Consider the following 20,593-nt stretch of genomic DNA (forward strand, 5'->3'; position numbering starts at 1 on the left):
ATGAAGAAGGAAGGAAGGAAGGAAGGAAATAAAGGAAGGAAGGAGGGGTGGAAAGAGGAAAGTAGGGAATGAAGAAGAAAAGGAAAGAAAGGAAGGGGAAGAAGGAAAGGAATGAAGAAGGAAGGAAGGAAATAAAGGAAGGAGGGGTGGAAAGAGGAAAGTAGGGAATGAAGAAGAAAAGGAAAGAAAGAAAGGAACGAAGAAAGGAAGGGGAAGAAGGAAAGGAATGAAGAAGGAAGGAAGGAAGGAAATAAAGGAAGGAAGGAGGGGTGGAAAGAGGAAAGTAGGGAATGAAGAAGAAAAGGAAAGAAAGAAAGGAACGAAGAAAGGAAGGGGAAGAAGGAAAGGAATGAAGAAGGAAGGAAGGAAGGAAATGAGGGAAGGAGGGGTGGAAAGAGGAAAGTAGGGAATGAAGAAGAAAAGGAAAGAAAGGAACGAAGAAAGGAAGAGGAAGAAGGAAGTAAAGAGGGAAGGGGGGTGAAAAAAGGAATGAAGAAGGAAGGAAGGAAGGAAATGAAGGAAGGAGGGGTGGAAAGAGGAAAGTAGGGAATGAAGAAGAAAAGGAAAGAAAGAAAGGAAGGGGAAGAAGGAAGTAAAGAGGGAAGGGGGGTGAAAAAAGGAATGAAGAAGGAAGGAAGGAAATAAAGGAAGGAAGGAGGGGTGGAAAGAGGAAAGTAGGGAATGAAGAAGAAAAGGAAAGGAAGAAAGGAACGAAGGAAGGAAGGGAAAGAAGGAAGTAAAGAGGGAAGGGGGGTGAAAAAAGGAATGAAGAAGGAAGGAAGGAAGGAAGGAAATAAAGGAAGGAAGGAGGGGTGGAAAGAGGAAAGTAGGGAATGAAGAAGAAAAGGAAAGAAAGGAAGGGGAAGAAGGAAAGGAATGAAGAAGGAAGGAAGGAAATAAAGGAAGGAGGGGTGGAAAGAGGAAAGTAGGGAATGAAGAAGAAAAGGAAAGAAAGAAAGGAACGAAGAAAGGAAGGGGAAGAAGGAAAGGAATGAAGAAGGAAGGAAGGAAGGAAATAAAGGAAGGAAGGAGGGGTGGAAAGAGGAAAGTAGGGAATGAAGGAGGAAAGGAAGATCAGGAATCAGGGAAGGAAGAGAGCCGTCTTGAGCCGGAGAGGCCTTGAAGTCCCACAACAACAGCAACAACAACAACAACAACAGCAACAACCACCTCCACAAGACTCCCGATCAAGTGGCCTCTGGGCAGGCAAAAGCCACGGACAGAGCGGAGACCGTTTCCCTGTCAAATTAAACAAGTGTAATTGTTCTGCGAAGGTACATCTCCTTCCCCGTCCACATCCATCATACACTGGAACAAGCCCCCTCCCCAAAATAAAAATAAAAATTAGGAGGGGGGGAAAAGAGAGAGAGAGGCAACTGTGTACATGGGAAATAAGAAAATAAATTAAATCCGCAGCCGAGGAAGAGGAGGAGGAAGAGGAGGAGGGGGGCGACGAAGGTGACCCCGCTCCCGGCAGAACGAGAGAGAGAGAGAGAGAGAGAGAGAAGTTGCGCTTTGGGGGCTCTCTTTTGTGTGTGTGCGGCGCGTTTTGTGGTTTTTTAATAAGAGCGGCGGCAACGGCGGAGGAAGGCGGGCCCCCGGATGGTCAGTCTGTCCACGGGTCAGTCGGTCAGCCACTCGCCCGCTTGCTCAATGACCCCAAGCCCGGCGCATAACGTCCCGGGAAAGGATCCCGCTGAAAAGTCTTGCGCAAGGGGCCGGGGGGGGATCCGGAGGGACGAGTCCTGGAAACACCCACCGCGGTCAGTCCGGTCCGGACGGGCCTTTCGGCGGATCCTGCTCGGCCGGCGTCCGGCCTCTCCCGCTAGCCGTCCTCCTTGGGGGGCGTGTACCAGCCTGCGGGGAGGAAGGAAGGAAGGAAGGAAAAGTTTTAAAAAGTAACACCTCCATCACTCTTCAGCTATTCTTTCTTCATTATTATTATTACACACATGTGGGTCGAAAAGTAACCCCTCTATTGCTCTATTACAGGGGTCCCCAAACTTTTTAAGCCGAGGGACGGTCCACAATCCTTCAGTCTGTTGCGGGGCCGGATTATCATTTGGAAAAAAATACAAACAAATTCCGATGCACACTGCACATGTCTTATTTGTAGTGCAAAAACAACAACAACAACAACGAAAGAACAATACAATATTTAAAAATAAAAACAATTTTAACCAACATACATTTAACCAACATACATACATTGTTGATTTATTGTTGTAAATTTGTGTTTTTGTTTTGATTTTATATTGTGATGTTGGGCAAGGCCCCATGTGAGCCGCCCCGAGTCCCTTCGGGGAGATGGGGCGGGGTACAAGAATAAAATTATTATTATTATTATTATTACATTTATCAGGATTTCAATGGGAAGTGTGGTCCTGCTTCTGGCCAATGAGATAGTCAAGTTAATTAGGGTTGTTGTTGTTGTTGTTGTTGTTGTTGTTGTTGTTGTGTGCCTTCAAGTCATTTCAGACTTTGGGTGAGCCTAAGTCTAAAATGTATTATTTATTTACTACATTTGTATCACACCCTTCTCACCCCAAAGGGGACTCAGAGTGGCTTACAAATTATATGTACATACAATATATTATATTATTAGCATAGCAAATATCTATATATATAAAAGAGTGATGGCATCACGGCGACCCACAAAACAGCAAAACGACAGGCCCCCCAACCTCGAAATTTGACAACACAACCCATCATCCACGCCTCTAGGTTGATACAACAAAAAGAAAAGAAAAATAAAGTCCTAATTAGAGAGAGAGAGGAATGATTGCTTTTATCCAATTGCTGTCAGTTAGAAGGCTAAGCTCCTCCAACTTGGTCTCCTAGCAACCCAATAAAAAATAATAAAAAACATTAAAAATTAATACAATAAAATACTATAATAACAGAAAATAACTAAAACTAATACAAGAAAATAATAAAATATAATAAATAAAAAGATAACTTACAATAAAATTAATTAAAAAATACAAATAACGTCAAATAAGAATTACACAACAATTTTTAACCAATACCACCACCACTTTGCCACAGCAACGCGTGGCCGGGCATGGCTAGTAAAACATACAAAACGTATACCCTTACCCATACATATGGTAAAATCATGTAAAACAGTAAAACCATGTAAAAACAAGGCATCCTGGCCTACTAGCCTACCAACCCACTCCTTGGTAGTTGTGCAAGTATAGAATAAAAAGATTAAAATTAAGATTAATTATTCCCTTGAGGTAAGGTTTAAGCGGGGACAAGGGTAAGTAAAACTAGTGGCTTGTCCATAGTAAAATTTTAAATTTGGATTTTGTGATTGGCATTAATGTGACAGCTGTCCGTGAAGAAGCGTGCAAGGTGTGGGAAGCCCTGCTCCAACGCTCCCCATTATTATTCCCTTTGGACTCAAGCTCACCGTTCTTCTCGTGGATCTGCACCAGGGACTTGTAGGACTGCTGGGCTCTCGTCAAGCTGTACTGGTTCTGTTGGGAGAAAGGGGTTCCTTTTAAACACTCTTCTTGTGCATTATTACTATGACCCGCATTGACTCGAGCCTCGTGCACCATCAAATCTAATGCGCACCCCCATTTCCAAATCCCTGAAACCAAAAGAAGTATTTGCTGGCGAATGCCATGCACAATGGCAATGCCTTAAATCAGGGGTCCCCAAACTAAGTTTTAGACTTAGGCTCGCCCAAAGTCTGAAGTGACTTGAAGGCACACAACAACAACAACAATCCTAATTAACTTGACTATCTCATTGGCAGACACTTCCCACTGAAATCCTGATAAGTTTATGTTGGTTAAAATTATTTTCATTTTTAAATATTGTATTGTTCATTTACTAATATTGTGCTATGGTAATTATATATATAAAAGAGTGATGGAATCCTGGCACCGAGCAAAACAACAAAACTAAACACCCCCCAACCTCGAAATTTTACAACACAATCCATCATCCACGCCTTGAGGTTGAAACCACAAAATATCACGTTACGAACCTCCACAGGGCCTAAAAAACCCCAAAAACCGGAGCTATTCAGTGCAATTCCAATGGGCCACAGCAACGCGTGGCAGGGCACAGCTAGTATAATATATTGTGTATACATATAATGTTGATAATAATATTATAATATTTCTTTATTTATTACAGTATTTCTACCCCGCCCTTCTCACCCAGTATGGGACTCAGGGTGGCTAATAATAGTAATACAATGTAATAATATTGTATGATATAATAATATTAATTATACAGTAGAGTCTCACTTATCCAACATAAACGGGCCGGCAGAATGTTGGATAAGTGAATATGTTGGATAATAAGGAGGGATTAAGGAAAAGCCTATTAAACATCAAGTTAGATTATGATTTTACAAAGAAGCACCAAAACACCATGTTAGACAACAAATTTGACAGAAAAAGTAGTTCAATACGCAATAATGTTATGCAGTAATTACTATATTTACGAAGTGAGCACCAAAATATCACGATGTATTGAAAACATTGACTACAAAAATGCATTGGATAATCCAGAATGTTGGATAAGTGAATGTTGGATAAGTGAGACTCTACTGTATATTAAATGTAATATTACTAATAATAATATGGTATAGTGGTATAGTACAATATAGTAGTAATATATAATGCTAATATTGTGCTATGCTAATAATTTATTTATTATTTATTACATCACTTCTACCCTGCCCTTCTCACCCATCAGGGGACTCAGGGCGGCTTACAATATAAACATACACATCAAAAAACAGTTTTTATATATAATATAATTTATTGTATGTACATACAACTTGTAAGCCGCTCTGAGTCTGGGGTGGGAGAGGGTGGGGTATAAATGTAGCAAATAAATAAATAAATAAATGATTGTTGTTGGGGTTTTTTTTGCAATACAAATAAGACATGTGCAGTGTGCATAGGAATTTGTTTGTGTTTTTCTTTTTCAAATGATAATTCGGCCCCTCAACAATCTGTGGGATCATAAACCGGCCCTCCACTTTAAAAGTTCGAGGACCCCTGCCTTAAATCAGGAAACACCTTCCTAAGATCTCCGGAGACATTTGCAGGAGCCCCTCAGCAAGCGAGAGTCCAAAAGTGGCAGGCTAAAACAAAGAACCTCAATCAGTGGCTGAGACCGGATGAGAGACTCCCCCCTGGAAGACACGGAAGACGGGGTGGCACAAGGCGGGGCAGAGAAGAAGGCGGGGCAGAGGGGGCGGGGCAGAGGGGGCGGGGCTTACTTTGTTGGCGCCGAACTGGACCCTGGCCTTGCCCTTCACCAGCGTGGCACTGATCTGCATGATGACCGACTCCACCGAGTAGGCGCTGCTCCAGCCCTGAAAGGGAGACGGGCGTGAGAGCAGGGAATCCCAGGCCTGGAAGGGACCCCAGAGGCAGGAAGGGCACAATCCAAGCCCTCTCGACAGATGGCCATCCGGCCAAAGAGGCATTAGAAGGCTCATGGGGAGAAATAGGACTGTAGAATCATACGGTAGACTCCTAAAAATGGAAGGGACCTCGAAGGATATCTAGTCCAGCCCTCTTCTGCTATGGAAGGAAAAGCACAACCCAAACCCTCCCGACAGATGGCCATCCAGCCAAATAGGCATTAGAAGACTCACGGGGAGAAATAGGGGAATAGAATCCTAAGGTTGGAAGGAGACTCCCCAAGACCAGGGGCCAAAGGCAGTGCCCCCCCCCCCCCCCCCCCCGTTAACAGCTCACCTGCTTCGTTAGGAGCTCCATGCAGATGGCTCCTCCGCCCAAGACGTACCTGAGAAAGAAGGAAGGAAGGAAAGAAGGAGCCTTTCCATACAGAGTTCCCAAGTTCTATTATTATTACTATTATATATATATTTATGGAGCCCCGGTGGTGAAGTGTGTTAAAGCACTGAGCTGGAGACCGAAAGGTCCCAGGTTCAAATCCCGGGAGTGGCATGTTAGCTCCAGCTCCTGCCAACCTAGCAGTTCGAAAACATGCCAATGTGAGTAGAGCAATAGGTACTGCTCCGGCGGGAAGGTAATGGCGCCCCATGCAGTCCTGCCAGTGGCCACATGACCTTGGAGGAGTTTACGGACAATGCCGGCTCTTTGGCTTAGAAATGGAGATGAGCCCCAACCCCCAGAGTGTGAGTAGATCAATAAGTACTGCTCTGATGGGAAGGTAACGGCATTCCATGCAGTCATGCCAGTGGCCACATGACCTTGGAGGTGTCTATGGACAACGCCGGCTCTTGGGCTTAGCAACGGAGATGAGCTCCAACCCCCAGAGTCGGTCACGACTGGACTTAACGTCAGGGGAAAACCTTTACCTTTACTATTACATTTACTAAATAATAATAATAATAATAATAATAATAAATACACTGGCTCTTCGGCTTAGAAATGGAGATGAGCCCCAACCCACAGAGTCATTGGACACGATTGGACTTAACGTCAGGGGAAACCTTTACCTTTACTAAACAATAATAATAATAATAATAATAATAATAATAATAATAAATACACTGGCTCTTTGGCTTAAAAATGGAGATGAGCACCAACCCACAGAGTTGGTCATGACTGGACTTAATGTCAGGGGAAACCTTTACCTTTACTAAATAATAATAATAATAATAATAATAAAAAATACGCCAGCTCTTTGGCTTAGAAATGGTATTTATGTGTATTTACGCCCCGCCTCTTCTCTCCACAAAGGGGACCCAGAAGAAGCGGAGCTCATCCCCCAAACAAAGGGACCCCCAAACGAGGAAGCGAGCGGGCACTCACCCTCCAGAGAGGACAGGAGAGACCACCCTGACGAAGGGAGGGTCGAAGGGGAAGTTGTCCTGCAAAGAAGGAAGGAGGGGTGTCGGTGCCTGGCGTGCTTGCTCGGACCCACACCCCAACCCCCACGGCCTTGGCCTTTGCCCTCTCCGGCCGACTGACCTTAAAGGTGAAGTTGAGGAGGATGAAGTCGGCCCCCTCTTTCTCCTTGAGGATCTGGAGGTCGCTGTGCAAGGCGCTGTCCTCGTCCACCCTGGGAACACAGGCCTTGTTTACATACATTTATTCATTTACAGTATTTATATTAGAGCACAATCTCTCCATTATAATGGCAAAAGGGGGTTGGACTGGATGGCCTTCTTTGGGGCCCCTTCCAACTCTCAGATTCCGTCTATCTATCGTAAACAGGCCTTTAAGGAAGGAAACTGGACTGGAACAAAGCACAATTGAATTATTTAATTGTTGTTTATTTTATTTTAATGGTTGTGTTGACACTATTTTTAGCTACTGATATTTGTTTACTTGTTATGCTTTGTTTCTGTTTTGGGCTTGGCACCATGTTAGCCGCCCCGAGTCCCTTTGGGGAGATGGTGGCGGGAGAGAAAAATAAATAAATAAATAAATATATAAATAATAATAATTTTTTAATGTCAGGAGCAACCGGAGTTGCTTCTGGAGTGAGAGAATTGGCCGTCTGCAAGGATGTTGCCCAGGGGACATTGCCCGGATGTTTTGATGTTTTTACCATCCTTGTGGGAAGCTTCTCTCATGTCCCCGCATGGAGCTGGAGCTGACAGAGGGAGCTCACCTGTGCTTTCCCCAGGTTGGATTCGAACCTGGCAGCCTTCAGGTCAGCAACCCAACCTTCAAGACACAAGGCTTTTATCCCCTAGGCCACCGGAGGCTCCTATTATTATTATTATATTATATTTATTATATTTTATTTATGATATAAAAAGTATAAAACGTCATAAACAGTTTAATAACAACAATAATCTACACTTTTTCTTGGTGGCATCGTGTCAGATAATAATTATTATTATCTGACACGATGCCACAAGAATGTGTATGTAGATTATTGCTGTTTTTAAACTGTTTATTTTATGATGTTTTATACTTTTTATATCAATGTATTTGGGCTGTCATTTACATGATTTTAATATGTTGTAAGCCGCTTTGGGGCTTGTGAGGGAGGAAAGCAGGATATAAATAATGATTTATTATTACATTATTATTATTATTATTATTATTATTATTATTATTATTATTATTATTATGGCAGAAGGAGGTTCTCTACCTTCCTTCAGGAAACAACTGAAGACTTGGCTGTTTCGGCAGGCCTTTGGAGATACAGTCATTAATTAATCAGCCTCAGAGGGTTTTTAATAATCCATCCTGTATTTATTACGATTTTACCATTTATGTGTTTTAAATGCAATTTTTTATCCTGTATTTTTGTTTTAATTGATATATTGTATTCCTGTTTTATCTTTTTATAGTGCGATTTGGTCTGGATGGCCTTTGGGGTCCCTTTCTGACTCTAGGATTCTCTATCTCTCTATTATGGCAGGAGGGGGTTGGTCTGGATGGCCTTCTTTGGGGCCCTTGACAACTCTAGGAATCTATCTATGCATCAATATATCTATGCATCTATCTCTCTATTATGGCAGAGGGAGGTCTTTGGCGATCCCTTCCAACTCTAGCATTCTATCTATGTATCTATCAGTCAAATTAATTATTCCAAATATAGCCAAGTCAATCTGTTCAAATAGAAATCAAATATATTACAAAACTACTTACATACAACGTGAAGATATATGTAATAGTTCTGTCATTTTTATGGATTAAATGAAATAGAAACATAGGTTTTCAAGACTTCTTGTGTATGTATATACAACGACTAGCTGTGCCCGGCCACGCGTTGCTGTGGCAAAGTGGTGGTGGTATTGTTTAAAAATTGTTGTGTAATTTTTATTTGATGTTATTTGCAATTTTTTATTAATTTTCTTGTAAGTTATCTTTTTATTTATTATATTTTATTATTTTCTTGTATTATTTTTAGTTATTTTCTGTTATTATAGTATTTTATTGTATTAGTTTTTAGTGTTTATTGGGTTGCTAGGAGACCAAGTTGGAGGAGCTTAGCCTTCTAACTGGCAGCAATTGGATAAAAGCAATTATTCCTCTCTCTCTAATTAGGACTTTATTTTTCTTTTCTTTTTGTTGTATCAACCTAGAGGCGTGGATGATGGGTTGTGTTGTCAAAGTTTGAGGTTGGGGGGCCTGTAGTTTTGTTGTTTTGTGGGTCGCCGTGATGCCATCACTCTTTTATAGATATAGATGTAAAATTGTCGTTCATTTTTATGAGTCTGTAAGTATGGCAAGATGGCGTGGAACTCGCTGGAAACTTAACTGTTCGTAAGTTAAGAATTATAACTGGACAGTTCTGCAACATCTGTATTCAGCAATGGGCTGCTTTGATGTTACTACTGGCAATGTGACTGATATAGAATCAGAAGAGACCACACATACCCCTCGCCATGCAGGAACACACAATCCAAGCACTCCCAACAGATGGTCATAAACCCTCCAGAGAAGGAGACTTCATCACACTGTGAGGCAGCATATTGTACTGTTGAATAGCTTTTACCATCACTACATATTTTCACAATTCACTAACAAGGTTTCTTAGCACCTCTGCTAAGTACGTGCAAAGTCATGTAATGTATTATAGCACTCAATTTTTCTATGAAAACCATTCCTTTCTACCTACTCTGGATGATATATCTATCATCTATCTTATTATGGTAGAAGCTGGTTGCTTTCTGACACTATAGCAGTTTCTGGGCACCTTCAGAGCTTGTCATTGGGCAAGTGGGTGACTAGGGTGGCAAGCGTTATATGCAATTTTCCACTGGTTCTTAGAAGGAGAGGCACGGGCAAGGAAGGCCCACCCGCCCGGTCCCCAACGTGGGAGCCCTGACTTACTTCAGGAGTTTGACATTCCAGTCGTAGAGGCTGTCATTCACGAGTTCCACCGCGTAGTTTCCTGTGGGGCGGCATTGAGGAGGGGTCAGCTGCACCACCCGAGAGCCCCCCCCCCGCTCCCCCATAACTGACCGGCCGCAGGCACTTACCGCCCTTGAAACTCGCCGATCGGTAAATATCCCTGAGCTCCTTCATCAGCCGGTCGGTGGCCTGCACGGACCCGGACACTGCCCCCTGAGACAGGCAAGGAGGGGCCGGGTCAGGAGCCCACCCAGCAGTTCGAAAACATACAAATGCGAGTAGATCAATAGGTACCGCTTCGGCGGGAAGATAATACATTTATTTATTTTCTATATTTATATCCCACCCTTCTCACCCCAAAGGGGACAAATTATATGTACATATAATATATTATTAGCATAGCACAATATTAGCATTATATATTATTATATTGTAGTATACCACTATATTTATTTATTCATTTATTTATTTGCAACATTCATACCCCGCCCTTCTCACCCCAAAGGGGACTTACAAATTATATGTACGTATAATATATTATTAGCATAGCACAATATTAGCATTATATATTATTATATTGTAGTATACCACTATATTTATTTATTCATTTATTTATTTGCAACATTCATACCCCGCCCTTCTCACCCCAAAGGGGACTTACAGATTATATGTACGTATAATATATTATTAGCATAGCACAATATTAGCATTATATATTATTATATTGTAGTATACCACTATATTTATTTATTCATTTATTTATTTGCAACATTCATACCCCGCCCTTCTCACCCCAAAGGGGACTTACAGATTATATGTACGTATAATATATTATTAGCATAGCACAATATTAGCATTATATATTATTATATTGTAGTATACCACTATATTTATTTATTCATTTATTTATTTGCAACATTCATACCCCGCCCTTCTCACCCCAAAGGGGACTTACAGATTATATGTACGTATAATATATTATTAGCATAGCACAATATTAGCATTATATATTATTATATTGTAGTATACCACTATATTTATTTATTCATTTATTTATTTGCAACATTCATACCCCGCCCTTCTCACCCCAAAGGGGACTTACAGATTATATGTACGTATAATATATTATTAGCATAGCACAATATTAGCATTATATATTATTATATTGTAGTATACCACTATATTTATTTATTCATTTATTTATTTGCAACATTCATACCCCGCCCTTCTCACCCCAAAGGGGACTTACAGATTATATGTACGTATAATATATTATTAGCATAGCACAATATTAGCATTATATATTATTATATTGTAGTATACCACTATATTTATTTATTCATTTATTTATTTGCAACATTCATACCCCGCCCTTCTCACCCCAAAGGGGACTTACAAATTATATGTACGTATAATATATTATTAGCATAGCACAATATTAGCATTATATATTATTATATTGTAGTATACCACTATATTTATTTATTCATTTATTTATTTGCAACATTCATACCCCGCCCTTCTCACCCCAAAGGGGACTTACAGATTATATGTACGTATAATATATTATTAGCATAGCACAATATTAGCATTATATATTATTATATTGTAGTATACCACTATATTTATTTATTCATTTATTTATTTGCAACATTCATACCCCGCCCTTCTCACCCCAAAGGGGACTTACAGATTATATGTACGTATAATATATTATTAGCATAGCACAATATTAGCATTATATATTATTATATTGTAGTATACCACTATATTTATTTATTCATTTATTTATTTGCAACATTCATACCCCGCCCTTCTCACCCCAAAGGGGACTTACAAATTATATGTACGTATAATATATTATTAGCATAGCACAATATTAGCATTAGCCGCCCCGAGTCCCTGTTGGGGAGATGGTGGTGGGGTATAAATAAAAAAAAAAATTATTATTATTATTACTATTATATATTACTATATTGTAGTATACCACTATATTTATTTATTTATTTATTTATTGGCGACATTTATACCCTGCCCTTCTCACCCCGAAGGGGACTCAGGGCGGTTTACAAGTATATATACATACAGTATATTATATTATACGACTATACCGCAATGTTATTAGTCATATTACATGTACTTAACTAATTCATATTATTATATTGTATTATTAATATTATTATATTGCATTACATTATAATATTATCAGTATTATAGGTACAGTAGAGTCTCACTTTTCCAGGACTCGCTTATCCAATTTCTGGATTATCCAAGCCATTTTTGTAGTCAATGTTTTCAATATATCCGTGATATTTTGGTGCTAAATTCGTAAATACAGTAATTACAACATAACATTACTGCATATTGAACTACTTTTTCTGTCAAATTTGTAGTATAACATGATGTTTTGGTGCTTAATTTGTAAAATCATAACCTAATTTGATGTTAGGGTCTCGCTTATCCAACATAAACAGGCCAGCAGAACATTGGATAAGCGAATGTGTTGGATAATGAGAGATTAAGGAAAAGCCTATTAAACATCAAAATAGGTTATGATTTTACAAATTAAGCACCAAAACATCATGTTTTACAACAAATTTGACAGAAAAAGTAGTTCGTTACACATTAATGCTATGTAGTAATTACTATATTTATGAATTTAGCACCAAAATATGATATATTGAAAACATTGACTACAAAAATGCGTTGGATAATCCAGAACGTTGGATAAGTAACTCTTCTGTATATTGTACTATACCACTATACTGCGATATTATTAGTAATATTACATGTAATATATAATTATTATACTGTATTATTATATGATATTACATCATAATACTATCACTATTATATGTATATATAATATATTATATTATTAGCAAAGCACAATATAAGCATGATACATTACTATATTCAACTATGCAAACTGAGCCCCTGACTGTTAACAGCCTAGCTTGCTGTTGATCTACGCAGCTCGAAAGACAGTTGCATCTGTTAAGAAGGAAATCTAGGTACCGCTTTATGTGGGGAGGCTAATTTAATTAATTTACGATACTGTAAAAAAAAAACTTCCAGCAGCGCGCGGAAAGGAATGAGGGAGCACTCCACCCAGGACTCGGTGTCACAAGTGGACGGTGAAGCGGCAGCTCCCCCGTGGCCAGAATCGAGCATACCCTCATGAAGCCGGAAGCTGGACAATGTTAAATTGCCTCTGTGTCTGTCCTTGAATGTTTGCCATGTATATGTGCACTGTGATCCGCCCTGAGTCCCCTTTGGGGTGAGAAAGAAGGGCAGAATATAAATACTTATTTGGCCTATTTTTTCCAGAAAAAATACTACTCAGCGCCTGGAATTTAATTTTTTTAAAACTGTAATAGCAATTAAACAGAAATATATATGTAACTGTGGCCATCACCACCCCCCTGGATTGCTGCAGCGCCCACCTTTGGGAATCACTGCTGTAAATAAATAAATACATACATAAATATTTTTTTATTTACAGCATTTTTACTCTGCCTTTCTCACCCGAGGGGACTCAAGGCAAATTTAGTATATCTACTTGCTTAATAAACTCTTCATATTCTCTGCCCCTCCGCAATTCATTATTTTGGATATATGTGATCCTTTGGGGATGTAAGTTCTTGAAGCAGAGAAAGCATGGAAGTCTAGATGTCTTATTTTTAGATCACTTTCAGTTCCCGGGATGCGCCCTCGCCTCCCTCCCGCCGGGCGACACGTACATTTAAGTAATCTTGCCTCTGGTTCTTTTTGATCTTCTCGAGGATGGCCAGGTTCTCCTTGCCGATGCCGTCGTCCTCCGCCTTCTTGGCCTCGGCCGGCTCCTCCTCCTTCATCTCGTAGTGGTCCAGCTCCTCCGTGTCCTGCGGGAGGAAAGGCACAGCCCGGCCTCAGTCCGGCCCTCGTCTGACCGGGGACCCGTCCGGACCACAAGCCCCGCCCGGGACCGTACCTCTGGCATTTCCTCGTCCTCTTCTTCGGAGGAGACCTCCTCCTGGGTGCTCTGTGGGGCGGAAGGGCAAGCGTGAGGTGCAGGCCAAAGGCATAGCGGATGCCCAGTGACTCATAATAATAATAATAATAATAATAATAATAATAATAATAATAATAATACGACAAAAATCAGAAACTCCTCAAAGCACAGCAGACGAAAAACCAGTACAAGAAAACCGCACTACAAACTAGAGCTGACAGCTGGCACAACAAAACATTGCATGGGAAGTTCCTTGACAAAATTGAAGGAAAAGCTGACAAGGAGAAGACCTGGCTCTGGCTCATGAATGGGACCCTGAAGAAGGAGACAGAAGGCCTGATCCTTGCAGCCCAAGAGCAAGACATCAGGACAAAGGCCATTCAGGCCAGGATTCGAAAAATTCAAACTGGTGGGATCACAAACCAGCAAAAATATTGGAAAATGAGCAAGCAAAGATACTGTGGGACTTCCGAATCCAGACTGACAAAGTTCTGGAACACAACACACCAGACATCACAGTTGTGGAAAAGAAAAAGGTTTGGATCATGGATGTCGCCATCCCAGGTGACAGTCGCATTGACGAAAAACAACAGGAAAAACTCAGGCGCTCTCAGGACCTCAAGATTGAACTTCAAAGACTCTGGCAGAAACCAGTGCAGGTGGTCCCGGTGGTGATGGGCACACTGGGTGCCGTGCCAAAAGATCTCAGCCGGCATTTGGAAACAATAGACATTGACAAAATCACGATCTGCCAACTGCAAAAGGCCACCCTACTGGGATCTGCAGCATCATCCGAAAGTACATCACTCAGTCCTAGACACTTGTGATTTTGTGATACTAAATCCACCATATCTATCTTTTTTGCTGTGTCATACAATATAATAATAATAATAATAATAATATTACACAGTCCTAGACACTTAGGAAGTGTTCGACTTGTGATTTTGTGAAACGAAATCCAGCATGTCTATCTTGTTTACTGTGTCATACAATATAATAATAATAATAATAATAATAATAATAATATTACACAGTCCTAGACACTTGGGAAGTGTTTGACTTGTGATTTTGTGAGACGAAATCCAGCATGTCTATCTTGTTTACTGTGTCATACAATAATAATAATAATAATAATAATAATAATAATAATAATAATAATACATCACACAGCCCTAGACATTTGGGAAGTGTTCGACTTGTGATTTTGTGATACGAAATCCAGCAGATCTATCTTGTTTGCTGTGTCATACAATAATAATAATAATTTTATTTTTATACCCCTCCTTCATAATAATAACAATAACAATAATAATGGGTCGCTGTGAGTTTTCCAGGCTGCGTGGCCATGTCTCCAGTAGCATTCTCTCCTGACGTTTCCCCCACATCTATGGCAGGCATCCTCAGAGGTTGTAAGGTCTGTTGAAAGTGGGGATTATATACAGTAGAGTCTCACTTATCCAACATAAACGGGCTGGCAGAACGTTGGATAAGCGAATATGTTGGATAATAAGGAGGCATTAAGGAAAAGCCTATTAAACATCAAATTAGGTAATCATTCTACAAATTAAGCACCAAAACATCATGTTATACAACAAATTTGACAGAAAAAGTAGTTTCATGCACTTTATCACTGTTACTTATTTCCATGATACAGCACTTTATGAAACCTGTCCCCACTGGTTTGCTTTTAATTACTCTGATTTTATCTGCTTGGATTTTAATGTATTGTCCATTATTTTGTTTTGTGTATTGTTGGAATGCGTTAAGTTTTTGTCAAATATGTTGTGTTGTTGTTTCGGGCTTGTCCCTGTTGTGAGCCGCCCCGAGTCCCTTCGGGGAGATGTGGCGGGATATAAAAATAAAGTTTATTATTATTTATTATTATATCATGATGTATTGAAAACATTAACTACAAAAAAGCGTTGGATAATCCAGAAGCGAGTGTTGGATAAGTGAGACTCTACTGTATCTCCATGGTGAGAGAAAGAACTCTTGTCTGTTGGAGGCATGTGTGAATGTGGCAATTAATCACCTTGATCAGCACTGGAAAGCCTTGCAGCTTCAAAGCCTGGCTGCTTCCTGCCTGAGGGAATCCTTTGTTGGGAGGTGTTAGCTGTTCCTGATTGCTTCCCGCCTTGAATTTCCCAGTTTTTCTGCGCTGCAAATACTCTGACAGATCTGCCGCCCCCCCCCCCCCCCCGGGCGCTGCCTCACCTGCTCCGCCGGCAGCGGCTGGTCCAGCATCTCGAGGTCCGGGTGCTGCGGGAGGTTGTAGAGCTTGCAGAGGTCGGAAATGATGCGCTTCAGGTGCTGCAGGAGCTGGGCGAGGGGAAAGCAGGCAGGGCAGGTAAGGCACGGGGCGGGTAGGAGCGCCCCTGACTCACCTGAGGTGAGGAATGCGTATAGGGTGCTTGGTTTGAGTGGAAGGGAATGAAAGGTGTACACTTGGGGTCACCCAGGACATCACTCCACTTGCTTCAGATGCCCTCACTGATTGACCTCGCAGCTGCAAGGCTACTCAGCGCTATTCAAGTTGGCTAGCGGCAACACTCGCACTCGCTTCCAACAGAAACGGGCCCCGGCAAGGCTCACCAAGGTGTTGCCCTTCTTCACGTCGGCCAGCCTCTCCAAGATGGCGGCCAGGTTGGGGTCGTCCGACTCCACCGACCAGATGGGGGGCACCGCCGGGTAGGACTCCTGCCGGACAGAAGGGGATTCTTCATCATATAACATATATTGGTGTGGTGACAATAACAACAATAACCTAGGAGCCTAGGCCCCTCCCCCTCCTGTCAAGCCCCGCCCCTTGTCTCAGGCCCCTCCCTATTGGTCCACAAACACCCCCAACCCGGGCCCCGCCCCTCCTTCAAGCATTGGGGGCCCCAAGTGTTCCAAGAGACCCTTCTATGTAAGCCCCGCCCATTGCCTCAGGCTCCGCCCCTCCCTCAAAGAGTTGGGGATCCGAAGTGCTTCAAGAGACCCTTCTGTTTATGTGAATGTTTTAGTCGATTGTTATGTTTTGTTTTTAATTCTTATAGCGTTTTATAGTGTTTTCAGTGTTTTATTGTACAATGTTTTATGCTGATTTTATATTGGAAACTGCCCTGAGTCCCTTTCGGGAGAGAGGGCGGTATACAAATAAACTTTTACTTACTACTTACTACTTCTGAGTCTATGATTCTATGAAATATATAATTGTAATATATAACTGTATTTAATAAATCAAAACTATTTACTACCATTATTACCATATGGATAAAGTTGGAGGATATTGGACGAACGGATTTTAAGCATATGTTTATGTTTTATATTTTATACTGTATTTAATTGGTTGTAATATATTTTTATATGTTGTTGTTTTTAATGATGTATCGGCATCGAATTGTTGCCAATTGTACGCCGCCCTGAGTCCCTTCGGGTGAGAAGGGCAGGATAGAAATATTGGAAATAAATAAATAAATACCATGTACAACAATCTATGGTACCTCTTGCAGTTTCCACGCTGATTTTTCTCTATTCTAGTCATGAGCAATGAATAATATAGTAATAATAAAATAGTAATAATATGATAATATACTACAATAATATATATATATATATATATATAGGTAAAGGTAAAGGTTTTCCCTTGACGTTAAGTCCAGTCATGTCTGACTCTGGGGGTTGGTGCTCATCTCCATTTCTAAGCCGAAGAGCCGGCGTTGTCCGTAGACACCTTCAAGGTCATGTCGCCATTGGCATGACTGCATGGAGCACCGTTACCTTCCCGCGGGAGCCGTACCTATTGATCTACTCACATTGGCATGTTTTCGAACTGCTAGGTTGGCAGGAGCTGGGGCCATCAGCAGGCACTCATTCTGTTCCCGGGATTTGAACCTGGGACCTTTTGGTCTGCAAGTTCAGCAGCTCAGCGCTTTAACAGGCTGCGCCACCACCAGGGGCCCATATATATATATATATAATATGTAAATATTGTATATACATATAATATTGATAATATATAATGTATTACGATATAATACTGATAAGACAATCTAATAATATTAATTATATATTATATATTAAATGTAATATTACTAATAATATTACAATGTAATGATATAGTACAATATAGTAATTTAATGCTAGTATTGTACTATGCCAATAATATAATGTATTGTATGTGAATGTAATTTGTAAGCCGCTCTGAGTCCCCTTTGGGGTGAGAAGGGCGGCAGATAAATGTAGTAAATAAATAAATTATATGTATAATAAATGTAAATGTAATGAGCATAATTTCCATGGAGTAAACAACAAAACCACTTGACGAAATCACACCTAATTTGGCCACACATTTGAGGATGGCTGCTCTGTTTTAGAATGCTAGCAAAATCTTAATCTGAGATCTGTTTGTTGTATATTTATGCCTGCTTTATGTCAGCAAAAATGGCTAGGCGTGTCAGTGCTGACACGCGTGTCATAGGTTGGCCTGGGTTCGAAATGGTGCAAGAGACCCTTCTGAGCAAGCCCCGCCCCCTCGCTGCAGGCCCTGTTCCTATTGGCCCAGGAGCGCCCCCTCCGCGCGAGTCCCCGCCCCCTGCCCGAGGCCCCTCCCACCCCGTGCGGGCGGGCCAATGGCGTCCCTCCTTCCTTCGTTCCTCACCGTGATGTTTCCGTGGATGCGGACGGGGCCTGCCGCTCCGGCTCCGGGCAGGAACTCGCAGCCGAGCTCGTCGGGGCAGGCGCGGGCGATGCGGAAGCGCTCGTGCCCGCGGTGGAAGATGGACTCGAGGAGGCGCAGCTCCCGCCTCAGCAGCGCGCGCCCGGGGCCCGGCGCCCCGCCCCCTCCTCCTCCGGCCCCGCCTCCGGCTCCGCGCTGCATCCTCTTCCCATGGAGCGGCCTCCCTCCGCCGCGGCCCACGGGCCCCCCGCGTCCCCCCACTCCGCAAGATGGCGGACGGGAAGGGCCCGCTGCCGCCGCCGGAAGTGACGCCCCGCACCCCGCCCCGCCCCCCATACGCGCCCCAGGAAGGGGAGGAGCCGCCGACGCCCTCGCCCGGCGCGCGCGCCCGTCGCCCTGGAGACAAGCACTTCCGCCCGGGAACGGAAGCGTCGTCCCCCCCTCTCTCGCTCTCTTCGCGTCTGGAGGCTCAACCAAAATGGCGGACGTACTCGAGACAGGAAGTGACGTCACGCGCCGGGCAAGGAGGCCCATGCGGAAGTTTATGACTTGGTACAGGGGGGTGACGTCACGAGCCGGGCAACGAGGCCCATCCTAAGAGATTGGATGAGGGCGGGACTTCGGTTCCGAGGCGCCCGTTGATTGGCTCATGGCATCACAGCTCCTACTACGTAGAAAACAGCGAAGTGAAGGCAGTGGCTAAGCCCCGCCCACCGAGCCTGACGTAATGAGGGCACCCTCAGGCCCCAAAATATACTGTAGAGCTATCTCGCGATAGACCAGGATATCTATCTTTCTTATATATTATTATATTATATTAATTATATATCTCTCGCTATATATATACAGTAGCGTCTCACTTATCCAACACTCGCTTATCCAACGTTCTGGTTTATCCAACGCATTTTTGTAGTCCATGTTTTCAATATATCATGATAATTTGGTGCTAATTTCGTAAATACAGTAATTACTACATAGCATTACTGCGTATTGAACTACTTTTTCTGCCAAATTTGTTGTATAACCTGATGTTTTGGTGCTTAGTTTGTAAAATCACAACCTAATTTGATGTTTAATAGGCTTTTCCTTGATCCCTCCTTATTATCCAAGATATTCGCTTATCCAACATTCTGCTGGCCCGTTTATGTTGGATAAGTGAGACTCTACTGTATATAAAAAAACACAGACATACTCTGTATATTGACCATTATATATACACCACACACACTGTATATCTATATCTGGATTGACCATTATATATAATACACATAAATACACTGTACATCTATATAGACCTGCATATAGTACACACATACACATATATATGTATATACATGTACACACACACATTGTCTATATAAATAGCAACCTTCAATGATAATGCAGTGCTAGGCTGCTCTGTGATATTTTCCACCACGTCTGGCAGTGCTAGGCTCCTATAGGGCAGCAGGCCTGGGCCGACCTGGAGCCTCCTTTCGGGGGTTTGGACTTCAACTCCCACAATTCTTAAAAGAAGGAAGGAAGGAAAGAGAGAGAGAGAGAGAGAGAGAGAGAGAGAGAGAGAAGAGGGGGAATCCAAGGCGGTCTGCTCTCCTCCTGCCAGCTTTGTGCAAAGAAGAGGATGCCAAGGCCTTGGAGGAAAAAGGATGGAAGGAAGAAATTCAGGAAGGAAAGAAGGAGGAATAGAAACAGAAAGGAAGGAAGGAAGTCAGGAAGGACGGAAGGAAGGGAGGAAGGATAGAAAGGAAGGAAGGAAGGAAGAATAGAGACAGAAAGGAAGGAAGGAAGAAAAGAAGGAAGAAAGGAAGGAAGTATAGAAGGAAGGATAGAAGGAAGGAAGAAAAGAAGGAAGGAAGGAAGGAAGGAAGGAAGGAAGGAAGGAAGGAGAAACAGAGACAGAAAGGAAGGAACAAAGTCAGGAAGGAAGGAAGAAAAGGGAGAGAAAGGAAAGAAGGAAAGAAGAAAAGAAGGAAGGAAGGAAGGAAGAATAGCTTGGGCTGTGGCACAGGCTGGAGAGCAGCTGCAATGAATCACTCTGACCAGGAGGTCATGAGTTCGAGACCCGCTCGGAGCCTATGTTTGTCTTGTGTTCGTTCTATGTTAAAAGGCATTGAATGTTTGCCTATATGTGTCATGTGATCCGCCCTGAGT

General features: G+C 42.0%; 1 protein-coding gene across 1 annotated transcript; it reads right to left on the reverse strand.

The window, feature by feature from the left end:
* Positions 1–1,242: 1,242 nt before the first annotated feature.
* Positions 1,243–18,988, reverse strand: ube2q1 (ubiquitin conjugating enzyme E2 Q1). Its single transcript, XM_062964784.1, has 13 exons — positions 18,425–18,988; positions 16,375–16,479; positions 15,997–16,101; positions 13,762–13,812; positions 13,532–13,672; positions 9,917–10,001; positions 9,768–9,828; positions 6,942–7,032; positions 6,783–6,841; positions 5,739–5,787; positions 5,255–5,350; positions 3,419–3,485; positions 1,243–1,857 (listed from the first exon to the last, which is right to left on the reverse strand). The coding sequence occupies exons 1-13, from the start codon at positions 18,974–18,976 to the stop codon at positions 1,826–1,828; spliced, it is 1,494 nt and encodes a 497-aa protein (XP_062820854.1). The 5' UTR covers positions 18,977–18,988; the 3' UTR covers positions 1,243–1,825.
* Positions 18,989–20,593: the final 1,605 nt, after the last annotated feature.

This window comes from Anolis carolinensis, unplaced genomic scaffold (genome assembly GCF_035594765.1).
Source record: "Anolis carolinensis isolate JA03-04 unplaced genomic scaffold, rAnoCar3.1.pri scaffold_14, whole genome shotgun sequence".
Taxonomy (NCBI): Eukaryota; Metazoa; Chordata; class Lepidosauria; order Squamata; family Dactyloidae; genus Anolis; species Anolis carolinensis.

Coding starts and splice junctions, on each gene's coding strand:
- ube2q1 (XM_062964784.1), bottom strand. CDS start 18,976: ATGGGCCTCCTTGCCCGGCGCGTGACGTCACTTCCTGTCTCGAGTACG. Junction 10,002..13,531: donor AGAGGCAAGATTACTTAAAT/GTACGTGTCGCC, acceptor TGCCTGTCTCAG/GGGGCAGTGTCCGGGTCCGT. Junction 6,842..6,941: donor TCCTCAACTTCACCTTTAAG/GTCAGTCGGCCG, acceptor CCTTCTTTGCAG/GACAACTTCCCCTTCGACCC.